At 48.8% G+C, this 19532-nt stretch overlaps 1 protein-coding gene across 2 annotated transcripts in view; it reads right to left on the minus strand.

The window, feature by feature from the left end:
- Window positions 1-853: 853 nt before the first annotated feature.
- MAN1C1 (mannosidase alpha class 1C member 1) overlaps window positions 854-19532 on the minus strand; it is a 74286-nt gene continuing 55607 nt past the window's right edge. The window contains exons 6-12 of one of the 2 annotated variants that reach the window (XM_054086221.1): window positions 15303-15426; window positions 12590-12683; window positions 8950-9065; window positions 8553-8772; window positions 6351-6523; window positions 4184-4299; window positions 854-3558 (exon numbers count right to left, since the gene is read on the minus strand). In XM_054086221.1, the coding sequence (XP_053942196.1) occupies window positions 3441-3558; window positions 4184-4299; window positions 6351-6523; window positions 8553-8772; window positions 8950-9065; window positions 12590-12683; window positions 15303-15426 (961 nt within the window). In that variant the 3' untranslated portion in view covers window positions 854-3440. The remainder of the gene's footprint in view (window positions 3559-4183; window positions 4300-6350; window positions 6524-8552; window positions 8773-8949; window positions 9066-12589; window positions 12684-15302; window positions 15427-19532) is intronic. The other variant, XM_054086220.1, reaches the window with a different exon arrangement.

Below are 19532 nucleotides of genomic sequence, written 5' to 3' on the forward strand. Positions count from 1 at the left end.
TATGGAATTCCTTTAATCCGTTATAAAAATCCTCGGAGCTAAACCAGCTTCCCAGTACCCAAATCTCTCGGATAACACAACTCACTCCCAAGATGTTTATTTACCAATAACCATTCCTCTAGGGCAAGCTTACCAGCCAGTATCTTTATCCGTGGGATAATGCTAAGTCCCCATCTGACAACCCTATTCCTCTCGGGGAATTACAAAGGCATGAAGTTAGAAACACGTCTTTTTTTGTTTTCACAACTCGCTCCAAGCAACTTTGTCTTCCCGAGTTGCTGAATGAGCCGATTATCCAGAGAGCGCCACAAGAATGAACAAAATGTTCCATCACCCAGGGTTGTGCAGCTCTGCAGCCACCAGAGGAGGGAGAAAGGATGCTGATCCCAAATCCAGCCCCTGTAGTAGGAACTGTGCAGCAGGTACTCACGGAGTGGTGTGTGAGCATCTTTGCAGTCATCCTGCCCGGAGTCACAGAGGATGCATGGGCTGGATGTGTGAAGGAATCTGCCTTTCCATCTTTCCCTTTCTTTTTCTTCTATTACTTCATTCCAGGAATACTTTGCACCACAGAGCAAACTTGGCCAGGGACTATTTATTTTTTCCTAGAAAAATAAGACATTTAGGAGAACTCCTGGTGCCCAACATCAGGTGGTGAAGAAGCAATCCAAGGGAGCGGGTGCAGACGGGAATTGCTGCCCATTGACCGGCGAGATTACTCTGGAAATCAACATCTATTGTGAAATAGTCTTGAAATCAACCACTATTGTCACCTCCTTATTCCGAGCATGATGTAACAGGGCTGTGACAGATGGCTTTGGAAAAGATCAACCCAAACAGGCCTTTTATTTTACAAGACTTTTATTCTGTTTCACAGATTTGACTATTACAGCAGTGAATTATTACAAGTGACTCATAACATTTAGGTTCAAATCAAAGTAGAAAAACACAAAACCGATAAAGGGAAGTTACATGAGATGTGATGTGTGGTAAATGTGTTTTAAGAGCACAGAAAAAAGTATATAAAAATACATTAGGATCACGGATTTTGCAGACAGACTTTGATTTAGTTATGATTTTGACACCACAGAATTGCAGAACGGTTGAGGCTGGCAGGGACCTCTGGGGGCCATCTGGTCCAAGGCCCCCGTTCACGCAGGTCCACCCGGAGCCGGCTGCCCAGGACCGTGCCCAGGCACCATTTGAGTATCTCCAGGGATGGAGACCCCACAGGCTCCCTGTGCCAGTGCTTGGTCACCCTCAGAGTGAAAAAGTGCTTCCTCGTGTTCAGAGGGACTCTCCCATGTTCCAGTTGGTGCTCGCTGTTTCTGGTCCCATCACTGGGCACCACTGGCAAGAATCACAGAACCAATGAGGTTGGAAAAGACCTCTAAGCTCATCCAGGCCAACAGCCAGCCCAACCCCACTGTCTCTACTAAACCATGTCCCAAGTGCCATGGCTGCATGCTTTAGGGACACCTCCAGGGATGGGGACTCCACCCGTGCCCTGGGAAAGAGCCTGTCTCCGTCCTCTTGGCACCCCCCTCCCTTCAGGTATTTCTATATGTTAATAAGATCCTCCCCGAGCCCTCTCTTTTCCAGGCTAAGCAGTCCCAGCTCTCTCGGCCTTTCCTCGCAGGAGAGATGTTCCAGTCCTTAGCCGATCTCTGTGGCCCTTTGTTGGCATCTCTGCAGTCAGTCCCCGTCTCTCTTGTACCGAGGAGCCCAGAACTGGACCCAGCACTCCCACTGTGGCCTCACCAGTGCTGCGTTGGGGAGCAGGATCACCCCGCTCGCCCTGCTGGCAATCTCTTGTCTGATGCAGCCCAGGATGCCGTTCGCGGCCTCTGCAGCAAGGAGAGCTCCCTCAGCTCTTGTGGCTGCGTCCCTTCAAGGCTCGGGGACTTGGATATGTCCAGTTTGATTGAGTACTCGCTAACCTGATCTCTTCTACCAAGTGGACATCTTCCTGGTCTGTGGAATTTGGGATCCCTGAAGGCTGTTCTTGCTAATAAAGACTGGGTAAAGGTGACAATTGTTTTTTCAACCTCTTCCGTGTCTTGTGTAACCAGGTCCCTGTCTTGTTGAGCAGTGGGCCCACATTCTCCTGGTCTTTCTCACCAAAGCCTTTCTCACTGTCTTTAACATTCCTGGCTGATTTCAATTCCATGTGGGCTTCAGCTTTCCTAACATCAGTCTCGGATGCTTGGACAATGTTTCTGCAGTCCTTCCAGGTTACCCATCCTTGCCTCCATGCTCTGGGTGCTTCCTTTTTGTGTTTGAGTTTAGCTAGAGTTCTCTGTTCATCCACAGAGGTCTCCTGGCATTTTTGGCTGACTTCCTGCTCACTGGAATGGAACTCACTTGAGCCTGGATGACAAGATTCTTGAATATTAACTGGCTTTCTCAGGCCCCTCTTTCTTTCAGGGTCTTACTCAATGGGACTCTTCCAAGTAGATCTTTGAAGAAGCCAAACTCTGCTTTCCTGAAGTAAAGGGTTATGAACTTTCTTCTCATCCTCCCTCTTGCCCTCAGGATCCACTATCTCAAGGTTGCTGCAGCCAAAGCTGACTCTGATCTTCACATTCCCAACAAGCCCCTCCTTGCTGGTGAGCATGAGGTCCAGCAGAGCGCTTCTTTGTTGGCTCTTTGAAGGAACTCCCTGGATTGCTTACGTCCTGCTGCACTGTCCCTCCAAGTGATACCAGAGTGGCTGAAGACCCCCAGGAGGACCAGGGCCTGCAAATCCAAACCTGAGGCTTCTCCTGCCTGTCTGTAGAGGGCCTGATCCACTTGTTCTTCCTGGTCAGGTGGCCTACAGTGGACACCACTACAACGTCCCCTTTACCTGTCCTCTCTTCAATCCTGACCAATAAGCTCTTGGTCAGCTTCTCGTTCATCCCAGGCAGAGCTCCGTGCACCCCAGCTGCTCCCTCACACAAAGGGCAACTCCCCTTCCCCGTTCTCCTACCCTGTCCTTCCTGAAGATCCTGGAAAGCCCATCACCTAGAAAGCACAGTATATTCAAAACTGTTAATTAGAAAGGTGATAAATCCAAGAGAATATAAAAGGCAAAAATGAAACAGAAAACCAAAAGGAGGATGTGTGTGTGTGAAGTCTATTTTTATGGCGAACTTCCAGTCCTTTGGCCACTATAAAGCAAAGTCAGTGGATTTCATATAAATTCTCTGTATAAAGGAATGTCTATGAACTGTGTACAATATGGCCCAGAATAAACATCTCATCATCAGGCTAAAAGAGCTCCTCACAGAGGAAAAGAAGGTGCTTATGTCATGGTTCCATCTCCCCGGTATAATAGTGTCCGGAATTGGACTAGTGCCCCAAAATACCGTTTTAGGAACAACACGAATTCCTTTAATGGAAAGGAAATGCAGTAATCGGCCGAGGCTGCGGACGCAGGGCGCTGGGCAGAGGCCTCGCTACTGCACGCTTGCTCTAAAGTCCGTGTGGTTGACTGGCAGGGGGTGAGCCTCCGTGTTGAAGACCCAGTCGTCCAGGGACAGCACGTCATCTTCACAGAACAGAAGATAGAGGTACCTGGAGCCAGAGGGTGAGAAGAAGATGGACACAAAGGGCGATTAGAGACAACTCAAGGCAGATTCCAAGCATGCACAAGCAAGCGCTGTCAGCAGGACTGTGGGAAGGGCAGCCTTTCACCTTAGATGCCATGGTTTATGGTGAGATGTTTCCCAACAGCCTGCCTCACTCTCCTGAGGGAGATTGGCCTGCACTCAGCCACCCCACAAACATTAGCTCACACTACCGGCAAAGGCAGATCTGCTCCAAGGGGCAACAAATTCAGGCCTCAGCCATCACAGCCTCCCCTGCATGCCAGACACTAACCCGGCAGAGGAGACAGCCGCCTCTTAAACCATCAAAGGTAAATCCAAGGGAGCTCAGCAGTCAGAGCTTCCCACTCAGAGCAGCTCTAGAGAACAGGAAGAGTCCTTTAAATCCAGCACATGAACAGAAATCTTGAGTGCCAAGCAGCAGTGGTTCTGCAGGAGCAAACCACCAAAGCTTTGCATCACCCATACCCCTGCCCAGTCTTCCCCGCAGAGGATAAGACTTCCCCTTCGTTATTAGAGACTCGTTAAGCAGACAAGTGTTGACGTTGCAGGGATTACACTGCCCTGAAAGGCCTCTGTGATACCAGACTTACTTCAGAGTCTCTGCGAGGAAAAAACTCTGTTGCATGTTGTCATGGGTTGGGGTTGTGGTGTAAACATCTCGGATGCCAGAAAAACCAGCTTCTACTCTACAATATTTTTCCAGGGCCTGAGAAAGGAAAAGAAATCTTGGTAACACACAGTATCATGGAATAACTCATTAATCATCATCAGTTGCATTACAAGCCAGCTTTACAAATCAAACCCCAGGTTTAAAGTAGACTCTGTCTCTCACTGAAGAGCGGGGTGATTACTCCAGGCTCCAGGAATAAAGCTGGGTCTAATGAAATAGCAAGAGAAACATAAACCACCTAATTTAGTTGATTTGATTGACCTTGACGTTACACATATAGCAAAACCTCATCTCAAGTGGCAACTCCAGCTGCTTGCAGAGCGTCTTATCCAGGGCAGTGACAGCTCTGCCACTGAAAGGCAGTCCCTGCTCGGACACGGGGCAGCAGCCAAGAGCTAGGAAGAGGTGAGGTTTTTGTGGGAAGAAAGGCAGGTTTGCTGATTTTCCCTGGCCAACTACAACCAGTGGTTCTGAGCAGGCCAGACATTTCAAATAGAAGGTTGACTCCTTTCTGCAGAGGGCTGTCACATTAATGGCAGGTTTTGCTGTCTGCAGCACACCTCTCCATAAACCTCTGCTGCTTTGACTGATTTTAGCATAGCGCAAAAGGGCAACATTCACAAGGATCAAGAGACACCACACTAAATTAGAATCATAGAATGGTTTGGGTTGGAAAGGACCTCAAAGCCCATCCAGTTCCAACTTTCCCCCAGGGACACCTCCCACTGGATCATCCAACCTGGCCTTGAACATCTCCAGGGATGGGGCAGCCACCACTGCTCTGGGCAACCTGGGCCAGGGCCTCCCCACCCTCACAGGAACTCTTTTCTTCCTAAGATCTGATCTAAATCTCCCATCTTTCAGCTGAAATCACTACAAGCCTTTGTAAACAGTCCCTCTCCAGCTTTCCTGTAGCCCCTTCAGGTACTGGAAGGTCACTATAAGATCTGAGCCTTCTCTTCTCCAGGCTGAACAACCTCAACTCTCTCAGCCTGTCCTCAGATGGGAGCTGCTCCAGCCCTCTGATCATCTTTGTAGCCTCCTCTGGACACATTCTGACAGCTCCATATCCTTCTTATGTTGAGGACTCCAGAACTGGACACAAGACTCCAGATGAGGTCTCACCAGAGAGGAATAGAGGAGCAGAATCCCCTCCCTCCCTGCTGCCCACACTGCTTTTGATGCAGCCCAGGACACGGTTGGTTTCTGGGCTGTGAGCACACATTGACGGCTCATATTGAGCTTCTCATCAACCATCACCCCAAGTCCTTCTCTGCAGGGCTGCTCTCAATCACATCATCCCCCATCCTGTATTGAAATTGGGGATTGCCCCGACCCGGGTGTAAGATCTTGCACTTGGCTTTGGTGAACCAGAATTGAGTATTTGACATCCCACTGTCAAAAACCCAAAGTTGTTGCGGTGACACCAGCCACAGAGCCACGTGTCAATAAACTCTACCTGTCTGATCCCTACAATGTCACCACCTGTAACTGGAAGAAGGGAAGAAAAAAATCACTTGGGCCCTAGATTCCCTCACTAGCCGTTCCAAGGTCCCAAAATCTCTTTTAATCCCCCTTGGGCTATGTACTGCAGCTTCATCCCCTCCCACATGAAGCAGCAGTAATGGGTAGTAGTCTGAGGGCCTCATCAGCTTGGGAAGTTTCCTAGCAATATCCCTTACCCAGACACCTGGGAGGCGGCTGACTTCTCTGAGCAGCGTCTGCTCGACGTGTTGGACCCTCTGTCCCCCTCAGCAGAGTCTCCTACAACTCTGATTCCCCTTTCTGTCCTCGTGGCAGTTGTGGTAATACGGCGTGTTTGCCTGTGCTGTTACGGTCTGATGTGGGTGCATCATCCCCTATATTTTTGTCTGGTCTGTCCTCCACATCAAGAGCCTCAAATCTGTTGTGGAGAGACACCTGAGGAGGTGTGGGTAAGGAGGGGTTGTTTTCCTGCCCTATTGCTAATGTGCCTTAGTGTCTAACACAATTTAAAACATTTCAGCTCTTTTTATTGACTAAAGGAAAGATATCCGTAAGAATCCAGCAGCCCATTAGAGTTATTACTGTGAATTTTCCAGCCATACCTTCACGACCTCCCAGCCCCACTCTCTGTACTTGGGATCGTGTGTCAGCCGCCACATGTACATGTAGCTTTCTACCACCTCTGGACGCAGGATGTAGTAGCGCTCGCTGAGTCTGGTTGCCATGGCTTCAGTTCCAGCATCAAAGCGAAAGGCTTCAGGGCCCAGTTTGGTATCTAAACAAAATCACACACATGCAGTGATCAGTTTGAGGAGAAAGCCAGTAAACAGACTGCCCCGTTGCTTTTACCTTGCTTAGGCTTTCAATATTCACCTAACGCTTGTGTGAGCTCAGGTGAGCAGGTCAGTCTTGTCTGTATCGGTGTATCAGATCAACCTCCCTGCTGATGCCAAAACAGGGGCAGCTCCATGAGCTGTGCCCACTCAAGGCGCTGCTCATTCGGTGGTATCTAGGTGAGGTTCAAGGATTTCTAAGGGACACAGACCAGATCCGAGTGTGGGGAGGGCAGAAACAAATCTCCCCTGTGTCCCAGCACTTTGCTGCGTGGGTGTTCGCTCCCAGGAATTGCACTTGCCCCTGTCATAAAGCCTCCAAGAAAAAACACTCTCAAAGTAAGACGTAGCCACACAGCTGACCCTGTCCTCACTGCGATACTGATAACAGGCAGGGGGTTGTTTCGCAATTATCGGCCCACCAGATTGAGCCATTTTGCCTGCTTGGCGGTACGGAGGCTGTAAGAAGTGGTACCTGAGACTTGCAATCACCCTTCTGCCTTTCCTTCTGGTTCACCAGAGCCTCTTTGAAATGAAGACATCAGGGTGACAGAGGAGATTTAATCGATTCCCCTGGGAGTTTATAAATGAAGTGTCAAGAGTACCTTGGTCTTTTGAGTGTCTCTTTTATGAGAACCTCAATTTTGCAAGCATTAGCTAGCACTCACATCCCTGCTTTAATGCCAACCCTCTCCCTACTCACAGAGAAAATGGGCATAGATGTTGCTTATGATCATACTGCAGTGTTTCTCCTGCTGCACCCATGTGTCCACCACAAGGCTGTGTCTCAGGGAGTCGTTTAATGTCTCTAAACCTTTCACACATCTTCCCTGGGCCCTCCTGTCTGCGTGGGGATCGGACAGTGTTCGCTGGCTGGATTGTTTGCTGAGAGCCAGGGTGACGTGCACAGACATCCTCTGCAAAACAATGAGCTTCCTGAAATGACAGCTCCATAAGCGGTGTGGGCAGGCCTGCTACTGTCCTTTCTATGCTGATGGATTCTGCTGAAGGTAAAAATTGGCTTCAGGCACTCACGGCCAGAGGGTTATTAGTTCAGGTAGCTTGGTTTTAGTTCTCTAAATGCTGGGGAGGGGAAAAGAAGAGTTATTTGCAAACACAATTTCAGGTTAGCCTGAAGTTTATTGGGCAAACACACTGCCAACACGGTCTTGCTGATGTGGTGGAGGTGTGAAACAATCTTCGGGAACAGTTATTGCAGACAGACCTGTGCTTGACAAGGTCCTGGAAAGCAGAGTGCTGCTTCGCTGCCTGCAGTCTCAGAAGAGCTACAGAGGTGTCTACAAAGAAAGGAGCACAGTCCAGTGCACGCTTATCTCACTGAAAGCCCTGCAGGCAGAGAACTGACCCAGTCTCTTGTTCACTAGTCACTGCCCTCCTAAGGCACTGGCTGATGAGCACCCTGGCTGGTGAAACAGATTTTAATGGACTGGTGAAACAAAAAGGCTTAGCCAGCCCCTGCTTAGGAGCCTCAGGAAAGGCTGAGTAGCTTCATTTTTTTGGCTCTCACCAGCAGCTGCAGGTGGCCAACACTCTCCTGTTGGGCTTCTCAACTGCTCTGCTCTGTATGTGGGACACCCTGCAATTCATCACTGTTAATCTCCTCTTCTTGCCTGCAAAGGGATGTGAAAGGACAGACTCAAAATGTAGCCTTGTTGGGCGAAGGGTAGAGCTGCCACGGGGAGGCAGGACTAGGATTCATGTCTGGGTTCATTCCCCAACTCTGCCACGGGAGTCCACATCCGCCTGTTCCTCTGCTCCAGCTATCCGCTATGTGGAACACATGCCTTCCTCTTCCAGATATCCCAGAAGAACAAGTGAAAATCATACACAGGGATGCAGTTGCTGCTGAAGCATAAAATTCCCTCTGCAAGCCTCTGTCCCACAAAAGCTGAGTCTCCTAAGGCTGTAACCCATCCATTCCAAACGGTTTCTAGGCAGCTCCAGGTTTACCTGAGCGTGCGTAAGACTCGTGACACGTATTTGTTATTTCTGCAGCGAGGTCCACGTAATGCTGCTTCCTCTCTTCTCCAGCGTGTTCTGCTCCCAGTGCAATCATGCCCCCGGAGAAGCAAGCCAAGTGGCCCATTTTGTGATCCAAGATGCCACCCCTCCATTCAGCGATGTAGGTCAATCCTCCAGCAGACTTCTTGACCAAATGCTTTTCTATTGCCTAAAGGGATGAAAATCAGGATTCTCAGTGGCCCGGAGGTATAACTTACTTACTAAGATACTTATTGGACAAGAATGCATCCCAAAGAAACCCAAAGATCTAAGAGATTTTCACCTGAAACATCCAGATGAACAATGTCCCCCACAAAAAAATCCAACGCAGCGACCTTCTCCTTACCTCTAGTGCGTCATCGTACATCTTTTTAGCTTCAGAGTCTTTCTTGTCTGACATCAGCCATGATTTGATGAGATATTCATAAAAGCTGTCCCCAAGCCCCCCGATGGAGACGTGGTCTGTAGTGTGAAAGCCAGAAAAGAACTTCAGGTTCATGACAGACACTGAGCAGCTGCTTTACAAAGAGCAAACAACCATGTCCTATTTAATGCCCTTGTTCTCTATCCTCCCTTTTCCAGTCTCCTGGGGAGAGCTTGCAGCATTTCTTTTTCAAAGAAGAAGAAAGGTGGAAAGTGCAATCAGAAGAAAAACGTTCTGCCATTTGACAAAGCATTAGTATCCCTTACCTAAACTATTCCGAGGTCTTATTTTGCAGCGGTTATTTATACTGCAACTTGAAGACGCTTCCTGTTTACGAAGCAATCATCACAAATGCCAGCCTCATAAACCCAAAGCGATGGCAGCTATCGATAGATCTCTACTTGTATGAAGCCACTGGGTGCTGCCTCTCTGCCTCAGGAGAGGGAGAACACACGCTGGATCACACAGAGGCTGCTGGAGGGACCTCTCGATTGTGCCATTTGTATTCCGGGCTCACAGTGGGAGTCTGCGCCCTGGGGAAGGCTGGGGTTGTCGGTGTATTAAAATGATAAAGTCAGGTACAAGGATGTGCGCTGAATATGTTCTTCTGCAGAAATGCGATTTTCAAGGCTCTCTGTTCAAAGTACACAACGCTGTGACCTTACGGGAGAGGAGGATGCTGAAGAATTGCAGTATGAAATGGGAATGACAGCTGCAGGTTCCTGCCCGGGGGGAACTGCTGGGTGGATTTATATCTTTAAACAACGCCACAGGTGGAGAAGCAGCATTCACTCTTCCAAGCAGCCAATTCCTCCCCTTCTTAGAAGAGCAAGACAAATTACCCACCACGGACCAAACCATCCCTGTTAATCAACAGTGTCCACCTCCGTGTCTGCACACATCCTCATTGTAAATGGAAGCCGGTAGCAGGGTTTTTGGAGTTAGCTCTTCAGATTTCTATTTTCCCTTTCTCTGTACACATGTAAAGTCCCGAGGCTTATTCTAAATGCTAAATCCTACCAACAGAAGAGATCAACAGTCACGCGTTTTCCTGACCTGAAGAGCAAATATCCCTGATACAGTGTGCCCAATGATCCATGGAATAATCCATAGCAAAACAATGAGATTAGACGCATGAATTCAGCTAAAAAAAAAAGAGGACAAGCTATTTGCAAACACCGCCTGCACAGCCTGTCTTTAAAGACAAGCTCTGTGATCCTAAGTGTGTCATTCATAAAATCACCAAAGCAGGAGCTCTGGTACATAATTGCTTTCCATATGGCATCAGCTTTGCCAGCGTTTGCCTCCCAGGCACTTTGCATAAACAAATCTCTTCTTCCAGCAGGGGACCGGAATTTAATTTGCTAAAGGTAACAACTGCACTCAGGAGAGGTACAGCACTGCCTCTCCATTTAGAAGATCTGCTCATTCAGCCAGGTCAAAGATACACCTTTTAAGAAAATCACAGCAATTCCAAGAAAAAACAGCTTCCCGCAAAGAGCTGTAATGACAAGACAGAAAATGAGAGCCTGGCACTGACAGGGAACATCTCTGTGGCAGCTGCAGCTGCCTCCCTGCTTTGGTCCTCATTTATTTCCCACCAGCAGCACTGGAGATGCCGAAGAGGCTGAGCAGCTTTTTCCCCTCACTGGGATACAGTCAGATCACAAGGTCACGTTATGAGCAACTGCCACAACCAACCTGTGCCACGAGTTGCCCTCATGGTGTGAAAGTCTCAGAGAGAAAGGTTTTTCTAGTCCTTTTGCATAAATCAGCCTGTCCCAGAACTATCAGAGGCAGCTTCTAATGAGCCCCAAGAACGAGCAGCAGGCCCCTCCGTACGGCAGTGGGGTGGGAGCAGGTCAGTACAACGTAAGCAAATTTGCAGACATAAATAGAACTAAATTAGTGGCAGAAAAGATGAGGCCTGAGCATCAAGATGAGTCTTTTAACTGCCTGAATTAAGAGCCCAGCTCTTCAGTTCCCCAAAGATTCCACAACGATCCGTTATGGCAACAGACAGACCTTCTCCTCTTGGCACCAATGAATAGGCAGAATTAATGCCTGTGTCTGGTGAAATGTTCAGTGCAGCTGCCAGATGGGAATAACCTAAAGAGAATGGTCTCTCTGGGGTGCGGTAAGGCATGGGACGTTAGCTTTTCAAGTGGAACATATTGCAACAGCTCTGCAGACACAAATAGGGAGAGAAAGCTGAACTGCTTACATAGAGATCGCAGAACTTTGAAGATCAATTAATGGGACAGGCACAGAAGGCTGTTTTCTTTCCTCATGGCACCAAAAGCCAGCTCTGGTTTAACAGCACAACTGCAGCCATCCAAGATACGTTGGTGTTCACCTCTTAAGCAAAGCCCCGTCGATTACCATGAGAGGTGCTGATGTGGCAGCTAAAGGTCAGGGATTGCTCACAGCTGGAGCTCTCACTGTCTCAGATGATGGCAGCCATGCGACTGCCTGTTGGTTACGATCAGAGCTATTAATGCAGCAGTTAGAATGGTCCCGAGCGATCCGGCAGAGCAAACAGTGCAATGAGAGATGGAGACATCAGGTAATGCAACAACAGAGAAAATATAAATACAACCCTCTGTCAGGCTCCAACAGCTTCTGCAAAACCAGACCTTTCTTCCTTTTGACAGAGAAACATGAAATCCAGAGACCCTCTCCACCCAAAACAAGTAAAACCTTAAGAGGGAGGGAAGTTGTGGTCAGAGATCTGGGGCGCAATAGCTGAAGCAGCGTCTCATGTACCCCCACAGGGCAAGCTTCTGCCCTTTGGTGGCATAAAAAGAGGGGCACAGTCTCTTGGTAAGGAAGGGGTTGTGTGAGTAAAGCAGGAAAGTAAATAATCTTTCCCTGGGTACTCTGCTTGTAATGTTTCCTTGCTCCTTTCAAGCCCTTCCTTGTTATTGCTCCTTTTTATCTGTTTAACACCCATGCCCTCAGCGCTGGCCAGTGCTGGGTTCCCAACAGGAAAGAGAAAACGTCCTTGTCTCGCCCTTCCTGCACAGAATTCCAGCACGCAGACGTGCCATGGTGACAGGTACACAACTGCACACAAGAGAACACATCCCTGATCCTTGGGGCAGGTGGGACTCTGTAAGCCCTCTGCCTCTCCAGGACGTTCCTTACTGCCTGCAGCACACCCGGGAAGTCAATCCCACAGCGCTCCTGCTCACAGCCTTCACGTGCAGCTCCCAAACAGGTCTGCGGGCTACGAGATGACTGCAGGATGAAGTCTTAAAGAGATGTGCTGATTTCTAATATCTGTGTGATGGACCATGTACCATTATCCTCCCCTGGGCAAGAGAGGCCCTCATTCTCTCCGGAGGTGAGACATTCAGCTGGAAACAAGGCTGATGGAGGAAGTGTGCAATTACTGTATTGCATCTTACAAATGGGGTTGCATTATCTAATCACATATGTAACAGGCTGCCTGACAAGACATTTCCTTGGCTTGCTGCTCTGACAGTTGCTATTGCTTCATAAAGAATAATGGAAGAGTGAAATGCTCCAGGCAAGACTCTGAACACAGAGCGATACCTACGCTGCACCCAGTTCCCTGTCACCGGGCTGAGAAAGTTGGGATAAAGGCCCTGTGGCTTCTCAACTCTGTTCAGGACTTTGCGGATGTTCATCACCTAGGAGAGACGAGAGACAAGAACCGTGTTACTGCTCCGCTGAAAAAGCCATCGGTTTTGCTCTGTCACTGAGAACTCTGTAACTCATGAGTGCTGATCCCTGGCTGAACAAGCACAGCAGCTCGTAACGCTGTGAATCACTGTGTGAGCAGAACTCAGTGATGTTGCTCTGCGTGAGAGGGCTGTTATAGAGAAACTTTGCTGCTGGACAATCTTTCTGCAGCTCTGGGGGATTTTAGAAATAATGCTAAAAATCCTGTGAGGCCCCAGGTCAGCAAGCAGCAGAAGCAGTTTGCTAACAGCAGTTGAGGAGCAATCCTGGGGATGAGGGTGGGGAGGCCCTGGAACAGGTTGCCCAGAGCAGTGGTGGCTGCTCCATTCCTGGAGGGGTTCCAGGCCAGGTTGGATGGGGCTTGGAGCCCCTGATCCAGTGGGAGGTGTCCCTGCCCATGGCAAAGGATGGAACTGGATGGGCTTTAAAGTCCCTTCCAACCCAAACCATTCGATGATTCTATGATCTGGGAGCTGGGTGGAAACGTATGAGATGCAGAAGATGATTTTTCCCATGATCCAAAAGGAAAGGAGTGGCAGGGATGAGTGACTCAGTACTTAAATTCACTGTGTGGTCACTTAACATGATGAATTGTGGCCTTTAATTCCAACAACAGGCAGCTCCTTTAATAGGCGGGAGCAGCTGTACTTATCCTCTAAAGCCTCACTTGGTTTTACCCCCATTAAATCCAACAGGCCTTTCCCATAAGGGACACAGTTAAATGGTATGCAGCATAAATATCCTATTATACCCTACAGAGCAGCTAATACACTCTAAACCTTTTATAAAATTAGACAATTTGTACGCCAAAAGCTGGCTCCCGACTTAAGTCGGTGCTTCCAAGTAACTCGTCAAGCTGCATAATATTTACTGAAGTTTAATAGCACGGCATATTAATGACATGTTTGAATAAAAGACACAGATGGACTTTATTCTTGCTAAAATCACACAAGTCCCAAGCTGCAAGTTAATGAGTTGATCTGTTCCTCTGAAGTTAATTTCCCACAGGATGTGCTGTTTGAGCCCACATCATCCTACTCTTTTTCTCTCTGAGGGCGTTGGGGTGGATGCAGTACATTTTCTGCAGCACACACCAGGCACGCTCAGCTCCAAGTCCATCAGGGAGGCTCTGCCCTTATCCCTCTACGGGCTCAGGAGGCAAAGAGGAAAACATGTCAGGCTGGGGACAGAGGCTTGACCGTGGCTCCAAAGTCCACTGTTTGAACCTGGAATATGGATGCAACTGTAGTTTTTACAGCGCAACTCCTCACCCTTGTGTTTTCAGCGATCCTCTCTCTCCCTGCCCCCTTAATTTCTTCAGCACACATTTTTGCTCCGTGCTTCCCTGTGCCGATCTTTTCTCAGCTCCCCCCTTTCTCTGAGCAATTTGTCTTTACCTCTGTCCTCGGGAATCTTTACCTTGTCTCCTTTATCTTAAATCACCATTCTTTCTCTGTCTTCCCTGCAGAGTTTCCTGGGTTTCTAGTTTTCCTTTACCCTCTGCTTTCCTCTCCTGCTCAGAACTCTGTGATGCTCCTCTTGCTCACTCCACCCTTATCCTTTCCATACCCTCCATCCTATTCCCCAGTTTGCTCTCCTAGCTTTTCCCTTCTCTTTCTCCCTGTCTCCTCTTCAAATCCTCTTCTTGTTTCACAACCGACAAACCTGCACTGGAAAACCTCTGCAAAAGCACCGCTTTAAGCTTTTTGCTGCAATCCTAGAACTGTTTTTTCACCCCACTCCGGACAGGTCTCATTTCCTTGGGACTCACAGGGACAGTTTGGATTCTAACGGAACAATTTGTCTCCCTCCAAGCTGGTTCCTCGGGGATGTGCAGCGAAAGCTAATCACCTGCTGTATCCAACAGCATATTTATTAAGCTGTTCTCACATGCACTGCAAGATCACTTGTGGAGGAAAAAAAAAAAGCTCCAGGTAATGTATAATATTAATAGATTTTCAGTTACAAGTTACACAAAAGGAATCCAATATGTCAACTGTCAGGCCTTTCCTACACGAGAAACCGCAGCAGAAATCTTGCTGGCTGGAGCATAACATTTAATGCCTGTTTAGAATAAAAGGTCTGCAAGTACAAGGTGCTGCTATTAGGATATCAGAATTAACAATTATCTTTGCAGTCTGCATCCAGCAGATGGTTTAATTTCGATTGTGTCCTTGTCTGAGTAGGTTTTTGTTACAACTTCACATGACTGAGAAAAGCATCCCCATCTCCCTGGTGGCTGTGAGAGATGGAGAAGGAGGAGAAGGAGCTACAGCGAACAAAAATGGCCAAAGCAAACACTGGGGCAGCTGCCTTCCAAGGCCAAGGCGGGCTCTCCAACGAGAGTTGGCTGTGAGCTGAGGCATAGGATGGTCTGAGGCCTGGTGACCTCTGTGCAGTTTCTGAACCCATGTCCTGCTCTGGAAGGTTTCTCCTCTGGTGAGTTGGAAGGGTACTGGGGAGAGGGAACGTTTTGCTGCCATGTTGCCTGCTGCAGGCGCTGCTCTGCTCCAGCACTGATCCCGGGAAAGACCAGATCTCCAAAGTTGAAGATAGGGAGTACTTGCCTTTTCCGCAAACACTGGGTTGCCAGATAGCTCCGAGAGGTGCAGGAATTCTAAGTGCAAGGTACCAAATTCTGCTAAGATGCTGCTTCCGGCAGATGCCCAACCCCAACTCCAACTCATGCCACTGCGAAGAGAGAGAAGGGAGACTTCACTGCGAGGAAAACAGCCAGAGTCAGAGTCCCCTCCCCACCAATCCTGCCTTCGCTCGGTGCATACAGTGCACACCATGTCTCACCAGGGGCCACGTGAAGGATCTACATGGATTTTCAGGACTCTTACACGGAGCAGTTCTAGTGGGATGGAGCAACAGTTTTATAAGGGATTGTTTAGGACAAGGCAAACACACAGCCTGCGCCCTGGGAAACTGCTGTTTTTGTGGGAATGATCCCTCCCAAACAGATCAGCTTAAAGCAAACTTTGGAAGAACGCCAACAACCCATCCTGCACAAGACACTCTGGGATAAAAACATCTCTCTAAGCAGCCTGGGCTGAACTCTTACATCTCAAATGTCCCACAAGTCCAATAAGGCTGCTGTTTTAGAGAGAATCCAGCCTGTCCCTGAGCACCTTGTTTCAACGAGGTCTCACACTCATGATGCACTGACATTCCCAGTGAATGCTTGGTTTCAGATGGATAAAGCACGCAGCAACATCAGGGCTGGGGGAGAGATGCCACTGGGCAAAGCTGACTGTAAGGAAAAGCCATGAGGAATCTAAACATCGGCACTGGACAAATTGGACTCTGGATTGCCCTGCGCAAGCAGAAGGGCTGGCATAAAACTACAGAAGCTCTGTCTAAAGAAGCCAGTCACACAAAATGCCTCCACTCCTACTTTTGATGCATCGGGATCCCTTCTCACTTTCTGTTTGTCTCCCCTCATCCTGCTAAATCCACGCAAAGAGAGAAATCATCACTGAAGTGAACCAAGGAGCCGGTTCTGGGGATGAAGAGGGCATCACTTCTCCCTTAAATCTCAGAGAAAACCAACCACAGGACCTGGGAGGGCAGGGGCTCTTCCAAGCACTGATAGCCTCACCCTTGGGATCATCCAGCCCGTAATGCTGAAAAAATGTTTTCCTGCAGGGGCTCATTTCAGGCTTATTTTTAACCCAGGGATATGTTGCAAACCCAAGCACTCACCCTTGGGTTTGTGTTTACATTCAACCACTTTCTTCTTGTATCCCACTGCTACAGATTATAGCTCCACACCTTTCGGAGAGGTTGTAGCGAGGTTGGTCTCTTCTCCCAGGTAACAAACGATAGGATGAGAGGAAATGGCTTCAAGTTGCACCGGGAGAGGTTTAGATTGGATATTAGGGAAAATTTCTTTACTCACAGCGGTGAAGCATTGGCAGAGTCTGCCCAGGGCAGTGGCGGAGTCTCCTTCCCTGGAGGGGTTCAAAAAACATATGGCCCTGGCACTTTGGGACATGGTTTAGTAGGCACAGTGGGGTTGGACTGGAAGAGCTGAGAGGTCTTTTCCAACCTCAATGATTCTATGATTCTATGAACACGTCCTATATCCTTAAGCCTTGGCCTCAAAACAGCTTCTGCGTGTGCTGGCGCAGAGAAACTTGGCTGAGCCTTCTCAGAAGGGACATAACTTTGGTTTTCATGCTGTTCGCAGTCGCTACCGATGAGGGAAGAGGCTCCCAGTGCTGGGGTAGCACTAGATGGCGCCTGGAAGCTTGGCTATTAGAGTAAAAGGGTTTCTGTTTACTGGAGGCTAAAACTAATGATCTTTCTGAGGGGGAAAAAAAAGGTTTCCCCTCCATGTAACATACAGAAAAGCATTTCAGATCTAGAGCTGTTTGTTTCGCCTCCAGACAAAAAGAGCCATTAGATAAGCAATACGTTCACGCTGTTTCAGATTGCTCAGTCGCTGCCAAACGCCAGCCTTCCCTGCACACTGTCAGGAGGCTGCAGCACCAGCTTTTCAACTGAAAACACCGTACGCAGCTAAAATGGGTACCCCAGTAACACCGAGTGTTTACGGCAGGAGTCTGTGTGCAGGCAGAAAGGTCCTCCCGTCGGGCTCTGTTAATGCTGGCATTTGGCCATATCTGCAGAGCGTGGCCCCGGGACGGGCGTGCTGAACAGTCCCGCGGTGCTCCTCTATCTATAAAGAGCCAATTACTTTTTCTGTATTTACTGCACTGAAGGGAGGCTGTAACAAATGCAATCGCACAAGCAGAAACTGCCTTCTGAGCTCGTTCAAATGAGAAGAGCTTGGAAGTAGCCAAATGGGGCTGTGTTTGTTGTGGCAGCAGCTCGGCGGGGTCACAGCAGCTGACACAACTCTTCCCCGGGAGCTTCCGTCCCAACCACAAAGTCAGGCAATGCCTGCAAGAACCGTGCTGCTGTGGACCCACACCCTGAGTTAGAAATCACAGAAAAACTCGAGGAGGGGAGGTCTGGAGGAAACAGAGCCCATCTGCAATGTGTCCCTGGGTTAAAGAGCAGCCTGAAGTGACTCCCTGTGGAAAAACATTTTTTCAGCATTACAGACCGGATAAAATGGGTCTTCACAGCTGCCCTGTTTTATAACATCTCAGAGGAAACGACCGCTGAAAGGACCTCGATCTTTGAGGCAGAAGCAAATGCCCTGAGCTCTCTTTATCCCCCCAGATGAGTGGGTCTTCTTTAAATACTGACAAGAGCAAGCATGGACTAAAACCAGCTGTATCATCTCCTTCCCTCATGGAGATCCAAAGCAGCAAAACAGTGCGAAGTAAAGAGATAGACCAAGAGAGGACAATGAGGAAGAGTCTGGAGGTGCAGAGGGTTTAAGGGAGAAGTGAAGGAAAGCAAGAGCCAGAGACACGGAACAGGAGAGAAATCCCAATGCAACACACAGGCAGAGAGCACAGAGCAACAGCTTGAGAGGACAATGCACTCTAGGACCTGGCAGACAACGTGGCAGTTAGGCCAGCAGGCTGGAAAACAGCAGGATGGGTGAGATACGATACAGCGCCTGTGTGAAAACAGAAGGCCACAGGGAAGCACAGCAGTGGAGCGGGGACACAAGAGGAAAAGGTGGTGTGAGGCGATAGGAAGAGATAAAAGCCAGCTGGCTATGGGAAGAGCTGGGGGTGGGTGTCTTTGCATCTGAGTTCTTAAAAGTGCATATGCAGAACTGACTTAATGCCAGCTTTGGTTTGTCTTGAATTTCTGAATTTCATTCCTAACTCATCCATCCCAAGTTACTACCACCAAAAGTCTGCACACGCTCGAAGACTCCCCTCCTTCTGAGGTAAGGAGGTCTCTCTGGAATTAGCACATCCTGGAAAAAGCAGAATTGGAGAGGAAATTCCTTCTTCTATTCTGGCCTTTGGTTTGGCCCTGACAATTGGGTCGGTGTGCTCTTGCAGCATCCCCTTACTCTCCTGTGCTCCCACCTCCACGTGCTGTCTTTCACTGCAATTCCCTTCCCTGCTGCATTTACAGCCTTCAGCTCTTCATCTTGTTCCTGTGGCAGACAGACTCCAGGTTTAGCTCACCTCATCCTTGCTCCTAAATCAATTGACACTGAGCCCTCACAGCAGTTCCGTGGCCCTGAAGCCACCAATACAGGATCTGGACTGCGGGCTCAGTGTTATTTTGATTTTCCTTGCTCTTAGTCAAGGTCATCAGCAAAACATTTTGGGAATGTCTCGGCAGACAGAGTCTGTTTCAATTGTCTTCACAAAGGGCAGGGGAGGGGTTGGCATTTCTGCGAAAGGTTAGTGTGTGCCGAGCCTCTATCAGCCACAGAGGAAGCAGGATGTCTCTTCTGTACAAAGAGACAATTAAAGTCACGGTGGCTCAAATTTTCTCTGGGATCACGTGCAGATAAGGCAACTGAAGGGTGACAGTGATATTTGAGCAATGGATCAGCAGGAGCCAAACATTCGGAAGTCTTGCACTTCACAGAGCCACGAGCCAAAGAGGAGATTTGGGTAAGAGATGAATAATGATTTTCATGGCTGCTGCTCTGAGTTTTGCAGGAGGTGAGGATGAAAGGCTTTTGCTAACCCACATTTCCTGCTGTCTCTGTTTCAGCCGGCGTGCAGCTTTTACCCTGGGGGATTTGTTTGTAGGCATCAAAACGAGCCAGCGAGCCCTTTATTGGCAGAGAACGCTGTCTGCTAGCAAGAACCAGAGGCTGGGAATCCAGTCTCCAGGTTTGCCTCTGCTGAGAGACCTTCAGGAAGATCTGTAACCCTGCTGCCTCAGTGTTCCCCTCCAGC

Source organism: Cuculus canorus, chromosome 22 (assembly GCF_017976375.1).
Source record: "Cuculus canorus isolate bCucCan1 chromosome 22, bCucCan1.pri, whole genome shotgun sequence".
NCBI lineage: Eukaryota > Metazoa > Chordata > Aves > Cuculiformes > Cuculidae > Cuculus > Cuculus canorus.